This window comes from Artemia franciscana, chromosome 10 (genome assembly GCF_032884065.1).
Source record: "Artemia franciscana chromosome 10, ASM3288406v1, whole genome shotgun sequence".
NCBI lineage: Eukaryota > Metazoa > Arthropoda > Branchiopoda > Anostraca > Artemiidae > Artemia > Artemia franciscana.
Genome location: NC_088872.1, coordinates 46,989,813 through 47,004,179, shown reverse-complemented (window position 1 = coordinate 47,004,179; position 14,367 = coordinate 46,989,813). Strand labels below are relative to the sequence as shown.

Below are 14,367 nucleotides of genomic sequence, written 5' to 3'. Positions count from 1 at the left end.
TAAAAATTCTGGTTTTTAGAGTTTTGGTTGCTACTGAGCCGGGTCGCTCCTTACTACAGTTCGTTACCACGAACTGTTTGATATTGCATATACACATTTCGACAATCCGGATACTCATAGTGTCTTTGCTGCGGTTCTCAAAATGTCCTTAAAGTTTTAACTTAATAATCTTAGCCATCCCTAAGATGTTGCAGATACACCCTTTCAAAGCATAGATACAGTGTCTTTTGGTTTATTTCAACAAACCCCTCACTTTGCCCGGGATACACAGCCTGGACACACATAGTTTCTTTAGTTTGAGTTCAATATGTCCTGAAAGTTTCAAGTTATGTTGCAGATACGTCCTTTTGACCATCCTAATGCACATTGTGTCTTTTTTATTTAATTCAACAAAATCTTCAACGTATCTTGAAGTTTTCAACTTAATACTCTTAGCCCATTCCCGAGATATTGCAGACCAACCCTTTTGACAACCTGGATGCATAGTGTCTTTCAGTTAAGTTCAACATCCCCTGAAAGTTCCAACTTAATACCATAGCTATACCTAAGATATTGCTGGTAAGCCCTTTTGACATCATGGATGTACACAGTTTGTTTTGGTTCAGATTAGCACCCTCTGAACATTTTAGCTTAATGCCCTTAGCCATTCGTGAGATATGGCAAATACGACTTTCTAACAACCGGGATATATGTACATTGTGTCTCTTAATTTACTTTGCATTCCCTTCGACATTCACTGAAAGTTTCAACTTCATTTTACAGAATCACCTTTTTGACAACCTGGATGCATGCAGTGTATTTACTTCAATCATCCCTCTATATTCCGTATAAATTGCAACTTAATACCCTCAGCAGTCCTTGAGATTTTGTGGATATGCCCTTTTGACATATAAAAAAAACTCAATTTGCCTTGGATGTTTCAAATTATTCCCTTCTTAACCGGTCCTGGAATTTTGGAGATACGCCTTTTTAACAGCCTGGATACACATAGTTTCTTTTGATTCAGTTCAACATAACCTGAAAGTATCAGGTTAATATCCTCAGCTGTTTCTGAAATATTGCATCTGCGTCTTTTTGACCATATAGTGTCTTTTTAATTAGTTTTAAAAAAACCTTCAACGTAGCTTAAAATTTTCAACTTAATACCTTTAGCCATTTCTGAGATATTGCAGACCCTCCCTTTTGACAACCTGGATGAACATAGTTTCTTTTTGTCAAGCTTAACATTCCACTCAGCTTTCGCTGTAAGTTTTAACAAAATACCCTTGGCCTCTCTTGCGATATCGCAGATTCGCTCTTGTGACAATCTTGATATACGTAGTGTCTTTTGATTTGGTCAGCATTTCCTTAACTTAATACCCTTAGCCGTTCCTGAGATATTACAGATACAGCCTTTTGACAAGCTGTATTCACATATTGTCTTTTGATTTATTTTAACATACCCTAAAATTCTCAGCTTAATATCCTTAGCCGTTCCTGAAAAATTACAAATACGCCCTTTTAACAACATGGATCCTCATAGTGTATGTTGCTCTATCACAACATCCCCATCAATATGCCCTGAAAGTTTGACTTAATACCCTTAGCCGTTCCTAAGATATTGCAAAAATGCCTTTTTGACAGCTTGGATGCATATAGTGTCTCCTGGTCAATCTTAACATCCCACTCAACTTTACCTGAAAGTTTTAACTAAATACCCTTAGTCTTTTCTGCGATATTGCAGATACGCTCTTTTGACAATCTTAGCGTACATTGTGTCTTTCGGTTTAGTCACTGTTCACTTAATTCAATGCCCTTAGCCGTTCCTGAGATATTGCAGATAACCTTTTGACAAGCTGTTATCACATTTTATCTTTTGATTTACTTCAACATACCCTAAAATTCTGAGCTTAACACCCTTAGCCGCTCCTGAAAAATTGCAAACAGACCCTTTTGAAAGCATGGATCTACATAGTGTCTGTTGGTCAATTTCAACATTCCCCACAATATACCCTAAAAGTTTCACTTTAATGCCGTTAGCCGTTCCTGAGATATTGCAAAAATGCCCGTTTAACAACCTGTATGCGCATAGTGTCTTTGATTTAGTACAATATCCTCCTTAGCATGTCTTTAAAGTTGCAACGTAATAGTCTTAGCCGTCCCCGAAATGTTGCAGATACGCCCTTTTGACAGCCTGGATGCACATAGTGTCTTTTGATTTAGTTCAATATTCGTTGAAAACCTAATCTTAATACCCTTGGTCTTTTTAGATATTTGGATCAAGTACGCCGTCTTCCCAGCGATGAGACCTATATGTAAACAATTGGTAAATAGAATAATTTGCAACCCTTGCCAGAATGGCTGTGGAGGGTCACGTCATCCCCGGAGGTATGGTTATTGGATCGTTTGACCGTTGTGAGCCAAGTGGCTATCTTAAAATTTTAATAAGATATATCTTAATTTCCTGTCAGTTTTGCTGAAGGAGCTTGAGATGGGGACTAGTTGCCCTCTAGTCACTTCCGACTGCAAAAAAAAACTTTCAATTTCCAATCGAATTTCTCCGCTGTTTTCAATTACAATGGCTGCTACTTATTCGAGGGGCGGATCTAGAGCAAAATCTTAGGGGGGCAATGTGACAAGGGCAGCAATGAGCAAAATCTTGGGGGGCCCAATGTGACAAAGGTGCCAATAACTGACCAAATCGACAAATTTATTTTTAGAAAAGTGAAAACAAAGAAAAAAAAAACAGGGAAAGAGGGCGCAAGAAAAAATCTTGGAGGTGGCGGCAGACCCCCCCCCCGGGTCCACCAGTGCCTAACTCTCAGTTTTGACCGGTGTCTTGTTGACAGTAACTTTCTATGTTTAAAATTGGGATTTTATTCATCCGATCCCGATTATAAATTTCCCTTTCGATATTATTTTTTATTTTTATTTTGTCTTACTCTGCAACTAGGGCTACAAACCCTCTTTTGTTTTGTTGACGGGTTAGAAATAAATTGAATTATTCACCTCGGGCATATTTCTAAAAAAAACAAGAGCTAAGAGCTCATATGGCACTTGTGACGAGGCGAGAAGAGCTAAGAGCCAAGAGATCATATGGTATGAGCTCTAACAAAATTCTATGAATCAATAGATTGATTTAAAAAGGAAAATAAGAGGCTTAATGCCGGTCAGGATTTAAAATAAGAGCTCTGAGTCACGATGTCCTTCTAAATATCAAAATTCATTAAGATCCAATCACCCACTCGTAAGTTATAAATACCAAATTTTTTCTAATTTTTCCTCTCCCTTTAGCCCCCCAGATGGTCGAATCTGGGAAAACGACTTTATCAAGTCAAATTGTGCAACTCCCTGACACGCCTACCAATTTTCATCGTCCTAGCACGCCCAAAAGCACCAAACTCACCAAATCACTGAGCCCCCCCCCCCAACTCCCCCAAAGAGAGCGAATCACGATTCTGTCAATCACTTATCAAGGACATTTGTTTATCCTATCCACCAAGCTTCATCCCGATTCCTCCACTCCAAGTGTTTTTCCAAGATTTCCCCCTCCAACTCCCCCCAATGTCAAAAGATCTGGTCGGGATTTGAAATAAGATCTCTGAGACATGAATTCCTTCTAAAAATCAAATTTCATTAAGATCCGATCATCTATTCGTAAGATAAAAATACCCCAATTTTCACGTTTTCCAAAAATTCCGGTTTCCCCCTCCAACTCCCCCCAATGTCACAGGATCTGGTCGGAATTTAAAATTAGAACTTTAAAGCACAAGATCCTTCTAAATATCAAATTTCATTAAGATCTGGCCACCCTTTCGTAAGTTACAAATACCTCAATTTTCAAAATTACCCCCCCCCCCCGATTCCACCAAAGAGAGCAGATCCGGTCCGGTTATGTCAGTCACGTATCTTAGACAGGTTTCTATTCTTCCCATCCAGTTTCATCCTGATCTCACCGCTTTAAGTATTTTCTAAGATTTCCGGTCCCCCCAACTGCCCCCCCCCCCCAATTACGCTTGATCCTGCTGAGATTTAAAATAAGAGATCTGAGTCACGAGGTCCTTCTAATATAAAGTTTCATGAAGATCGGATCACTCGGAACTTTCGATCACTGAAGATCCCCCCAATAGAGCGGATCCGTTCCAATTATGTAAATCACGTATGTAAGACTTCTGATTATTTTCCCCACCAAGTTTCATCCCAATCCCTCCAATCTAAGCGTTTTCCATGATTTTAGGTTCCCCCAACCCAAGCTTCCCCCAATGTCACTAGATCCGGTCAGGATTTAAAATAATTGCTTTGAGACACGATATCCTTCTAAACATCAAATTTCATTGAGATCCGATCACCCGTTCGTAAGTTAAAAATACCTCATTTTCTCTAATTTTTCAGAATTAACCCCTCCCCCAACTACCCCAAAGAGAGCGGATCCGTTCCGTTTATGTCAATCATGTATCCAGGACTTGTGCTTATTTTCCCCACCAAGTTTCATCCCGATCCCTCCACTCTAAGTGTTTTCCAAGTTTTAGGTTTCCCCCTCCCAACCCCCCCCCCCCAATGTCACCAGATCCGGTCGTGTTTAAAATAAGAGCTCTGAGCCACGATATCCTTCTAAATATCAAATTTCATTGAGATCCGATCACTCGTTCGTAAGTTAAAAATACCTCATTTTTTCTAATTTTTCAGAAATACCCCCCCCCCCAAACTACCCCAAAGAGAGCGGATCCATTCCGTTTATGTCAATCATGTATCTGGGACTTGTGTTTATTTTTCCCACCAAGTTTCATCCCGATCCCCCCACTCAAAGTGTTTTCCAAGATTTTAGGTTTTCCCCCTCCAACTCCCCCCAATGTCATCAGATCCGGTCGGGATTTAAAATAAGAGCTCTGAGACACAATATCATTCCAAACATCAAATTTCATTAAGATCCCATCACCCGCTCACAAGTTAAAAATACTTTATTTTTTCTATTTTTACGAATTAACCGGCCCCCCACTCCCCCCAGATGGTCAAATTGGGAAAACGACTATTTCTAATTTAAGCTGGTCATGTCCCTGATACGCCTGCCAAATTTCACCGTCCTAGCTTACCTGGAAGTGCCTAAAGTAGCAAAACCGGGACCGACAGACAGACCGACAGAATTGGCGATTGCTATATGTCACTTGGTTAATACCAAGTGCCATAAAAACTCTTATCAAGGTTTATGAAGTTACCCTTTATACTTTCTGATAGTTTCTAAATCGTGTTGCGAGGAATTGTTTTAAATTTACGACTGATTTAACCAAAATGTGAAATGTTTTAATGCCCTTACTACAGAGCTTAGCTCTGATCTTTCACTTAAAGCATTGCAATGTGACCTTGACAAAGGAATGCTTCGTTTGAATGGGAGAAAGTGCCCCATTATTACTTTTTTTCTATGAAACAAAATGGCATATGAAAATTTTTCCTATGTACAAATGGCTGGACTGACTTAGAACTGAGTATCATGGACCGTATAAGCCCTTGCGTGTTCAGTTGAATAGTGAGCTTTAGTTCAGTTCTCATTTATCTAAAGCGATTAAATCTGCTGGCTATTAGATAAAAATCGTTCTCTAACTTTAAAAGATCGGGAATTCCCCTTTATTAGTTTAAGAACTATTTTAATCGCTTTATGACATCTGGTCAGACATCCGAAATCGAGAAATTTCGAAAAGGGCTACTGTAGGCCTGCTATCTTACTACGAAATGAGACGACGTAAATTTTTCCACGGAGAGTGAAATACCTCTAGTCTAATTTTCGCGATGTCATAACTAAAAATAGATTACATATCTGACACATATAGAATGTAAAGTAAAAAAAAGTAATATAGCATTGGACTATTACCGTCCTTACCGGCGGAGTTGATCTCCGTTTCATAGCCCTTCAGCCTTGAAGTGCATGGGGTTTGGGGGCCAGCCATACTGTGCTTTTACAAACCCTTCCGCCTTACTTTTCTTAATTTTCTCCAGGTGCCCATTTAACGCTAGGTCACCTCTGACTGACCTTATTGTGTCACACCACTGATCCCCGTCCCAAACCAAAAAACCCGCGACACCAGGAATCAAACCCCTCAGACAAAGGATTCCAATTCTAGGCGCACTATTCACATATGTAATAACATATCTATATATTTAATAGATGACATAACTAGATGACTAACTATAAATAATATCAGTAGAATCTGATTTTCATGAAATTCAACTTTAGAAATGGAATTATACAATTATTAGTTTAACCAGTACTATCATTCTTTCGATTTTTCTTTTAAAATTGTCTCACTCGTTTTGTATGATTTCCCATTCTTATTTTCTGCTTTATAATTTTTCTGCGCCAAATCTCGATAACATCTTTCTAATAATGATCTAATTAACAGACATCAAGTTCATCTTATATTTTAAAACTATCTATCCCTCATTTGATTTCTCAGATTAGAAGAGGGAAAGACGCATTTTGACTTGGATACAATAATTGGTTACATGCAATGGCCCTGAATGATATGCTGCAACTATGGACCTTATCTAAAGCAGTCATCTTGCTACTATAAACATGAATGTTAGCCTAAAAGTTCATAAGATGCTTCCATCTAGGAGCAAGTTGCTTCTAAGCCATCAGACCATAGAAATAAAAAAAAAGACAATACAGGCCAGATTAAACAAAATTTTGAGGTCGGAATTCACAGTAAGCCCGGAGCCAGTCTAAGTTTTTAGGATGGAATTTTGGGAGTGATACAAAATAAATAACACAAATCATTTCTAATGCTCTTTCTATCTCTTCTGATCGACCCTGTCACACAACTAAACAAAACAAGAACGATGTCTGCAAATCCCTACCGCAATTAACAAAGAGCTATGAGAGGCTAGAGATAACAATATAACCCTTGCCACACAGAGATAGGGTCATGAACATACAACCAAAATTGTAACTTCAAGTGTTCATCGGGTTTGACTGAAAGTAAACCCTTGTAGGGTTTACTGGTTTGACAGTAAACCCTACTCACACATTCTTTAAGCCAAAGAAATAGGTCCTTTTGGAGCTTTGAATATTCCAAATCATCCTTTCCAAAGAACAATACCGTCAATTAAGTGTCCTTTGAATTTGGGCAGTTGATCCAGAAATATTTACGCCCTTTTGAAGCAAATACGCCCTCTTGGAGCTCCCGGCTCCTCCTTTCTAAAGATCAAAATAAAGTATTAAGCATATTTTTTTTATTTGACTTTTTTTACTTTTTTTTATAACTTTTTATAACTTTTTTTTATAACTTTTTAAGCAAATAAACCCTTTTGAAGCTTTGAATATTCCAAATCATCCCAAAGAAAAAAAAATGGATTAAGTGCCTTTTGAACTTAGACAGCTTTCGTCTGAAAGTTTTATCACATATATATTAAATTATTACTTGTCATTTACTGCTCTCCCAGACATTGCTGATTAAGCCCTTCTAAAACGGATGTTTATTTTGCAACTAGAATTGAATTTAGCAAGCTATTTTCACACGTAAATTCTTTTTTAGAAAATACAGGCAGTCATTGTTTGCTAACATAAAAGGAAAAACTCCCAAGTCATTCGGCTACTATATTTGTTAAGAGCACAACTAGTCTACATCGAATCAAATATAAAATCAACATTTTCCAAATAATCACTGGTAAATCCACCGTTTCAGCAATCAAATTATTAATTATTTTTCAGTGGCGAAGAGACATTTTATTCACAAAGAGAGCCAAATTTTCATATCAGCGGGCTTAGGGAATCGATTCCAATTTCTGTGACATCTATTGATAAGTAACAAAACAGATAGTTACGGTATTTATCAGCCAATGCCAACTGGAAAAACGATTTTCAGGCCAGTGAAAGTTGTTTTGATTAAAGAAAATATAATTTTTGCAAATAAAAGAAATGTCATTAAATTGTTGTTTTCTTCTGCTTTCAATTAAAAAAGTTTATCTGATCCTCTATAGTCTTGTCTTTAGATTCATGTCAACTGTTTCTTTCTAAATAAAAAAAATATATCAAATTAATATACAAAGAGGGTAGGATGATGTTATCTAACGTCTAAGGGGACAAGAACTCGTGGACATAGCGTAAAATGTATCTGTCTCTACAAGATATCACACTTTGAAGCCTCATTCTTGGTAAAAATAAAAAAAAATTGAAATAGCGCATCTTACACCAAAATTTTTCAATTATTCTAGTAGGAGAGGGAGGCCCTTTGAGCTACCTTGGAAAACCAAAGGATGTATTTTACGTAAGGGTGGGCAGAGATCCCCCTTCTATTCTGAACCCCTTCACGCAATATCTGAAGAAGCTAGGTCATTTCCATAATCTAACGAAATATATCGTCGCTGCTACGCCTTATAGTCATATCTGACATTTTGAGACGTCTGAGATAATTGCGTAAAACCGTTTGCTAAGCTGTTCTCAAAGGGAAGGTCACCAGGATAATGTAGGTGAGGAGGATCAGAAATCAAATTGTGATACAGATTCTACCTTTGAAGGCAGCTAAGCAAACAGTTTTTGCAGCTATGACCAAAGACTATGGTTAACTATGGTTAACTTACAAGAATTGGAACTGGCACCAGTGTCGACAAAAAAAACAACTTTCAACGCTATCTAGCGTTAGGCAACGCTTGGCACCTTTTCAGTGTAATAATAAGAATAATTAATAAGTTTCTAATCTCAATAAGTTAAATCTCAAAAAGGTAATGAATTTCTAATCTCAGTTCCTGACAAAAACACGATTACAAAGCTTAAAAACCACAAATGTCACCAAATGCTAGATGGTGTTGATACTTTTTTTTTTACCGACACTACCGCCAGTTTCCACTCTAATAAGTTATCTATGCTCTTTGGCAATGACCTTTAGGCATAACAGAGAAGAAATTTCAAATATCAGAGTATCATAGTGTTGAAACATTTTTCTATGACAGATTTAACGACAAAGAGGCCATTTTTCCTGTCTGTCGGAAATTACAATTAGAAATGATACCACGGGACAACAAAAACCCCTCAGCGCAATTTGACCTCTATAAAAAGTGAATGATTCGACCCTCTGTACGAATTTAATATCACTTCACTGTACTTCACTTAATATCAGTATTAATCACGGTGAGGTAAGAGCAGTTTTGAAAGAAGCGTCGGAGCCTCCTTTGGCGGTCTTCCCTGAAAAAAAGGCAGGCCAATTACAATTTAGAACAAGCATTACTGCAAAGAGTGCGTAAAGTGATGGACTTCGATGCTAGTTACTACCATGAATTTAAAATTTAATTCATGACAGAGTCACCGAAAATAACATGCCTAATAAAAATAAAATACCTGATAGAAAAAAAAAGAAAGTACAAGAGTGTTATATGTCTTGTGTTTTAAACCAAAGGTTCAATGTATTTTTCACTTTTTGATCCATCTGTTCATGAGCATTGTCAGAGGGGCAATGCCCCCCCCCACGTCTCCCAAGAAGCAAGAAGGGATTAAAAGATCGCATGAAAAGAAAATAATTTGAAATTATTTCGATGAGTTTAAATTTATTTTTTGCCCCATGAATTGTTTTCTTTTTTCTGAAAGAATAAGAAAATTGCCTTACATTAGCTCACTTTTTTATGTGTATGAGGCTATATTTAGAAATTTGATAGCGTTAGGACTTGTCTCCTAACGCTACCGAACGCTAACCGAAGTATTTGCATCGGCTGCATGCAATAGTGTACAGTCCTCATATGTAAGTTTTAATTTCTACCGAAAATCCGAAGCTACTTCACCTTCTTTCAATTCTCCTAAAAAAATAATTTTTAATATTTAAAAAGTATTAATAAATGGATTAATTTCAAAAAATGTGATAATTTTTCCTGGCGTGTTGCCAAAGAAAAAAATCCGCCAAATCTGGAAAGCATTTTAGAACACAACAAATACATTAAAACGGTCATCTCAAGCACTTGATTCTCCAATTTAAAAAATAAATATATTAAATAAAACAGGTAAAGCTAAATTGGCCCTTTCATTCAGAAACATTCGGATAAAAACATAAAGTATTTCAATCCCATAGTCTTGGAAGGACTGAAGCTTCAGTATAAGAAGTAGTTGGTCAAGGGCAAGGGGCAGCAGTCTTCTCATATATCTTATAATCTATTTCCGTATTTAATTTAATGTCATCATTTACTTCTGTTTAAAAAATCTTGTTTTATTTCTGTTCGTTTCAAAATAATCGTTTCCACTTCTCCTAAACATGACAGCCTCCCCCCCCCCAAGTACCTTATTTTTTCACCTACGGGGACTGTTGCGCGTTAAAAACTCCACTTTTCCCACTAAAGATCAGCCACTTTATCACCACGTACCGATATTCGAAGATACCGTATTCAGCTAAAACCTGCCCCTTTTGCTACCATTTTGCTACCATGATGCAAGTATCATGATGCGAGTATCAAAACGTTAGCAAAAGAAATGAGTTTTGGAAGTTTTAATAGTTCAGGGTGCAAAAATGGTTTTGAAAGTTAATGGTAATTGCTTGCCTGGGCCGTATTACCAGTGATGATGGCGGATGCAGTAAAGATACAGAACCTATAATAGCCAAACACAGGGTGTTTCTTTGCAGTTGAAATTTTTTGGAAGAATTTAAAGCTAAGTTTGCGAGCCAAGAACAGAATATTGAAAGCCAAGGTCATGACAGTGGTAAAGTATGGCTTTGAAACATGGGCACCTTCAAAGGTTGAGGAAATGTTTATTAAGTATTTTCCAAAGGATAAGTATTTTATACACTTGTTTGACTGGCCGTATATCAAACAGGAAGCTATACAAAAAAAAAAACGGTTCAATCTTAGATAGATTGCAGATAGCATGATAGATTGCAGATAGCATGATAGATTGCTAAACATTGTGGTTTTCGGCCGTCCATCTGAGGCCAAACGAAAAGCCGGTTGTCCCTGAATGGTCTGGTATGAGGTTGTAATGAATGATAAAGGAAATTGAAACTATATGGGAGGGCGAAAAAAAGTGAAACCTCAAATAGTTCGGGGTGGAAGATCGTGCAGAGCTATGTTGACATTAAGCGGCTTGGAGCCGCAATGTTATCAGTAGTGATGGCATCTATTTTATTGCTTAAAAAAGGAAGTTGAAGTTAAAACTCTTGTTCGGATATATACTGTCGCAACAGAATTTAGTGGACATATTCACAACGATAAGTCAAAACGACTTGGTGAGTTCGTTCCCGCCTTAGCTCTGATCAGGTTTTACCAACCATTCGAATAGAAACAACATACCTCGTTTAATGTTTTAAAGTTTATTTGAAAGTAATTGGCAGCGATCATAGCAAACAGTAAATGACAGTAAAAAAAAAATAATAGGCAAAACCTGGAGACTAAAAATAGACAAATAAGTCTTCTATAGTTAAATTAATATAAACCACCCTCCTCCTCCCCAAAAAATCCTGGTTACAGTCCTAACTGTGTTCATTATTTTTATGATCCGTTTTTCTTCTAGAAGTTATATTCACACATTCTTCAATTCAAATTTTTCTTCATTTTTCATAAAATTTTGTTTACCTTAAAGAGGGTAGTTTTAATCAATATTAAGCAAGATCTACCACATTATAAAAGCAAACTTGAACGAAAAAAAGAAAGAAAAGAAATACGACCCATGAGGGTTTAAGAACAATAACCTACAGATAAACATAATGTAGGCTGTTGCTAACTTAAAACAAACAGAAATTAATCCGGTATATGAAGGGCCTGCCCCTTCCTCAACCCTCACTCCTTAGGTTAAAGTCTTAAAGTTAATTAAAAATACTTCGCATTCAAATTCAATGGCCCTTGTGTTTGAGCACCCTTTCAGTAAGAGATTGTGATAAAAGTCAAACTTTAGCGTAAAAAGCGAGGGTTGAGGAAGGGGCATACGGTATAATTCATGTTTGTTTTAAATTTTAATATTGCTCCTTACTTTCAGATGAAAAAACTTGTTTTTATTTAATTTTTGACCGTTTCCAAATAATGCCAGGAAATCCTCATCCCCCCTGTGCAAAACGTCCCCTGGAAAACTTCCCCCAGAAGATTCTCCCCGTGTAAAATAACATCCCCCCTCCCCCAAAAAATCAAGTATATTCCCCAATATCAAATTCTATATGTGAACAATGGGCAAATTGTATAACGTACAACAATCCTCTATGGACAATGGGCGGTAATGTCACCCCCCAAAGACATAGTTATTAGACATGTCAACTAAGTTGAAAAAATGGATATTTTTGGGGGAAAAAAAGAGCCGTGGGAGGGTGGCTAGTTGCCGTCTAATCTTTTTGGTCACTTAAAAAGTGCACTAGAACTTTTCATTTCCAATCAAATGAGCCCCCACCCAAAATTCTAGGATTACTACTTTGATACGATCACCCTGGGGAAAAAAACAGAAAAAAATTGAAATAAATGCGCATCTGCAATCTTTCTTCTGGCAAAAAAAGCAAAATTCCAAATTTCAATAAGTTTTAAATTAAATCAAACAGAGTAGGATGGAGTGTTTGTAATATGGAGAGTAAGATGGGGGGGGGAGTGTGGACTGTTCAGTTTATTGAGAATGAAAAGATGGATAAAAAGATCGTATAGTGCGAGAAGTTAGAAAGCTTAAGGTATTTGGTATTAATAAATAAACAAATAATTTTCACTAAGGCATTGGCCTCAAGAAGCTTAAAATTCTGAAAATAAATTTAAAGTCAAAATAGAGAAATAAAATAAATACTTACTCTGACTAGAATAAAGTGAGAATTTTGTCGTCATTCGAGCTAGTTTAGAAGGATAACGCCAAAAATGACAAAATGTCAAGAAGAATACCATGAAATGAAAAACACAATTTCTCGTTGCAAATAATGTTTTTTGAGCCGATTTGCCATTATAAGTTAAAAAAAGGTTCACAAAATGGTGCATGGGCATATCAAACACTAACTGATTTACGTATTGGAATCAAAAACTCAAAAATCCCTTTTTTTATTTTTTTTATCCGCTACCATTTTTTATCTACTTGAAGTGATTGACTTTTGAACAATTTAAATGCCAAAAGATGGGAGAAAATTACAAAAACCTCCGTAAATCCCCGTTTCTTTTTAATAGAAGCAAAAGAAGCCCAAACGAATACATAACTTATGGGACAACCTCATAATTCTCCAGTATTTACTTTAGTACAACAAACTTTATTCTGTAAGAGATAAAAGTAAGTTTTTTTTCTAGGTTTTGTTTCCTTAAAAGGAGGTTACACAAAAAATTGTCACAATCACTTTTAACACTCATAGAAATAGTTAACAAATTGAATTTTTGATATTAAAATTGTTTTGCCGTATTTTTGATGGCGCAATAAAACTTTTTGCGCAAAAACTAACTACTGAAAACAGTAAGAAAAACAACCAGGCAAGGACATATTCAGGGAGGGGATTTGAGCCCTCTCCTCGAAATGTTTATTCGACTCCTTAAGTTTTCTTCTCCCCCCCCTCCCCCCAAAAAATATCCTGGGTATGGCTCAACAACCAGGCCACGTTTTCCCTCTCCTTTGAAGCTTATTTCTTGTCTCGTAATGGTTTTTGATTAACCATACACTATGACACTTATTTCTTATTTTTTATACTTGTGTGTTTTATATGTATTTTTTATACAATGTGTTTTATACTTATCTAAAGAAAAGACAACTAATAGTAAAATTTTATGTGTAAAAACGCATTTACCTTCTATTAGCAGACGCAATGCACGTTTAAGCTTTGGTTTCGGCGTCTTATCATTTCTTTTCAGAAGGGCCATAGCTTCTTTGAAACAGTCAATTTTCTTCTTCTTCTTATCCTTCTTTTTAAGACGACTGGCGATTTCCATGAGTTCAACTTGTATTAACTCCATTTCTTCATCATCTGAATCAGACGTACTGCTTGATTCCCATAGCCGATTACACTTATTGATTTCAACGAGCGGCTTAGGTAGGGGTGCAGAGACGTCTTGCGCTTCATCTTCTTCTTCCAAATCAGGTAAACCAACGTCAAGTCTTGTAGCTTTTAATGTACTAGCACCATTATTAATTTGCTTCCGACGCGTGGGGGTACTTGTTTTCTTTCTGTGTAGTGACCTCGGTATAGGACTGGAACGTTTCTTCCCTCTTAACTGTCAAATAAATAAAAATCAAATAAATCAAATGATATTTCTTCCCTTTTAACGTTCAAATGACTGGCACGTTTCTTTCCTCTTAGCTGTCAGACAAATGAAAACCAAATAATTAAATCAAATGACGTTACTTCCCTCTTAATTGTCCTCCTTCTTCAAGTTCCAATGACTGGAACGTTTCTTCCCTCTTAGCTGTTAAATATATAAAAATACAATAAATAAAATCAAATGACGTTTCTCCCCTGTTAACTTTCCAATTACTGGAAAGTTTCT

At 36.6% G+C, this 14,367-nt stretch overlaps 1 protein-coding gene across 3 annotated transcripts in view; it reads right to left on the bottom strand.

The window, feature by feature from the left end:
• Window positions 1-7,554: 7,554 nt before the first annotated feature.
• The window catches only part of LOC136032276 (uncharacterized), a 65,760-nt gene continuing 58,947 nt past the window's right edge, over window positions 7,555-14,367 (bottom strand). For 2 of the 3 annotated variants that reach the window (XM_065712536.1, XM_065712539.1), the window contains exons 12-13: window positions 13,671-14,094; window positions 8,540-9,151 (exon numbers count right to left, since the gene is read on the bottom strand). In XM_065712536.1, the coding sequence (XP_065568608.1) occupies window positions 9,093-9,151; window positions 13,671-14,094 (483 nt within the window). In that variant the 3' untranslated portion in view covers window positions 8,540-9,092. Of the gene's footprint in view, window positions 9,152-13,670; window positions 14,095-14,367 lie in introns of all 3 variants that reach the window. The other variant, XM_065712538.1, reaches the window with a different exon arrangement.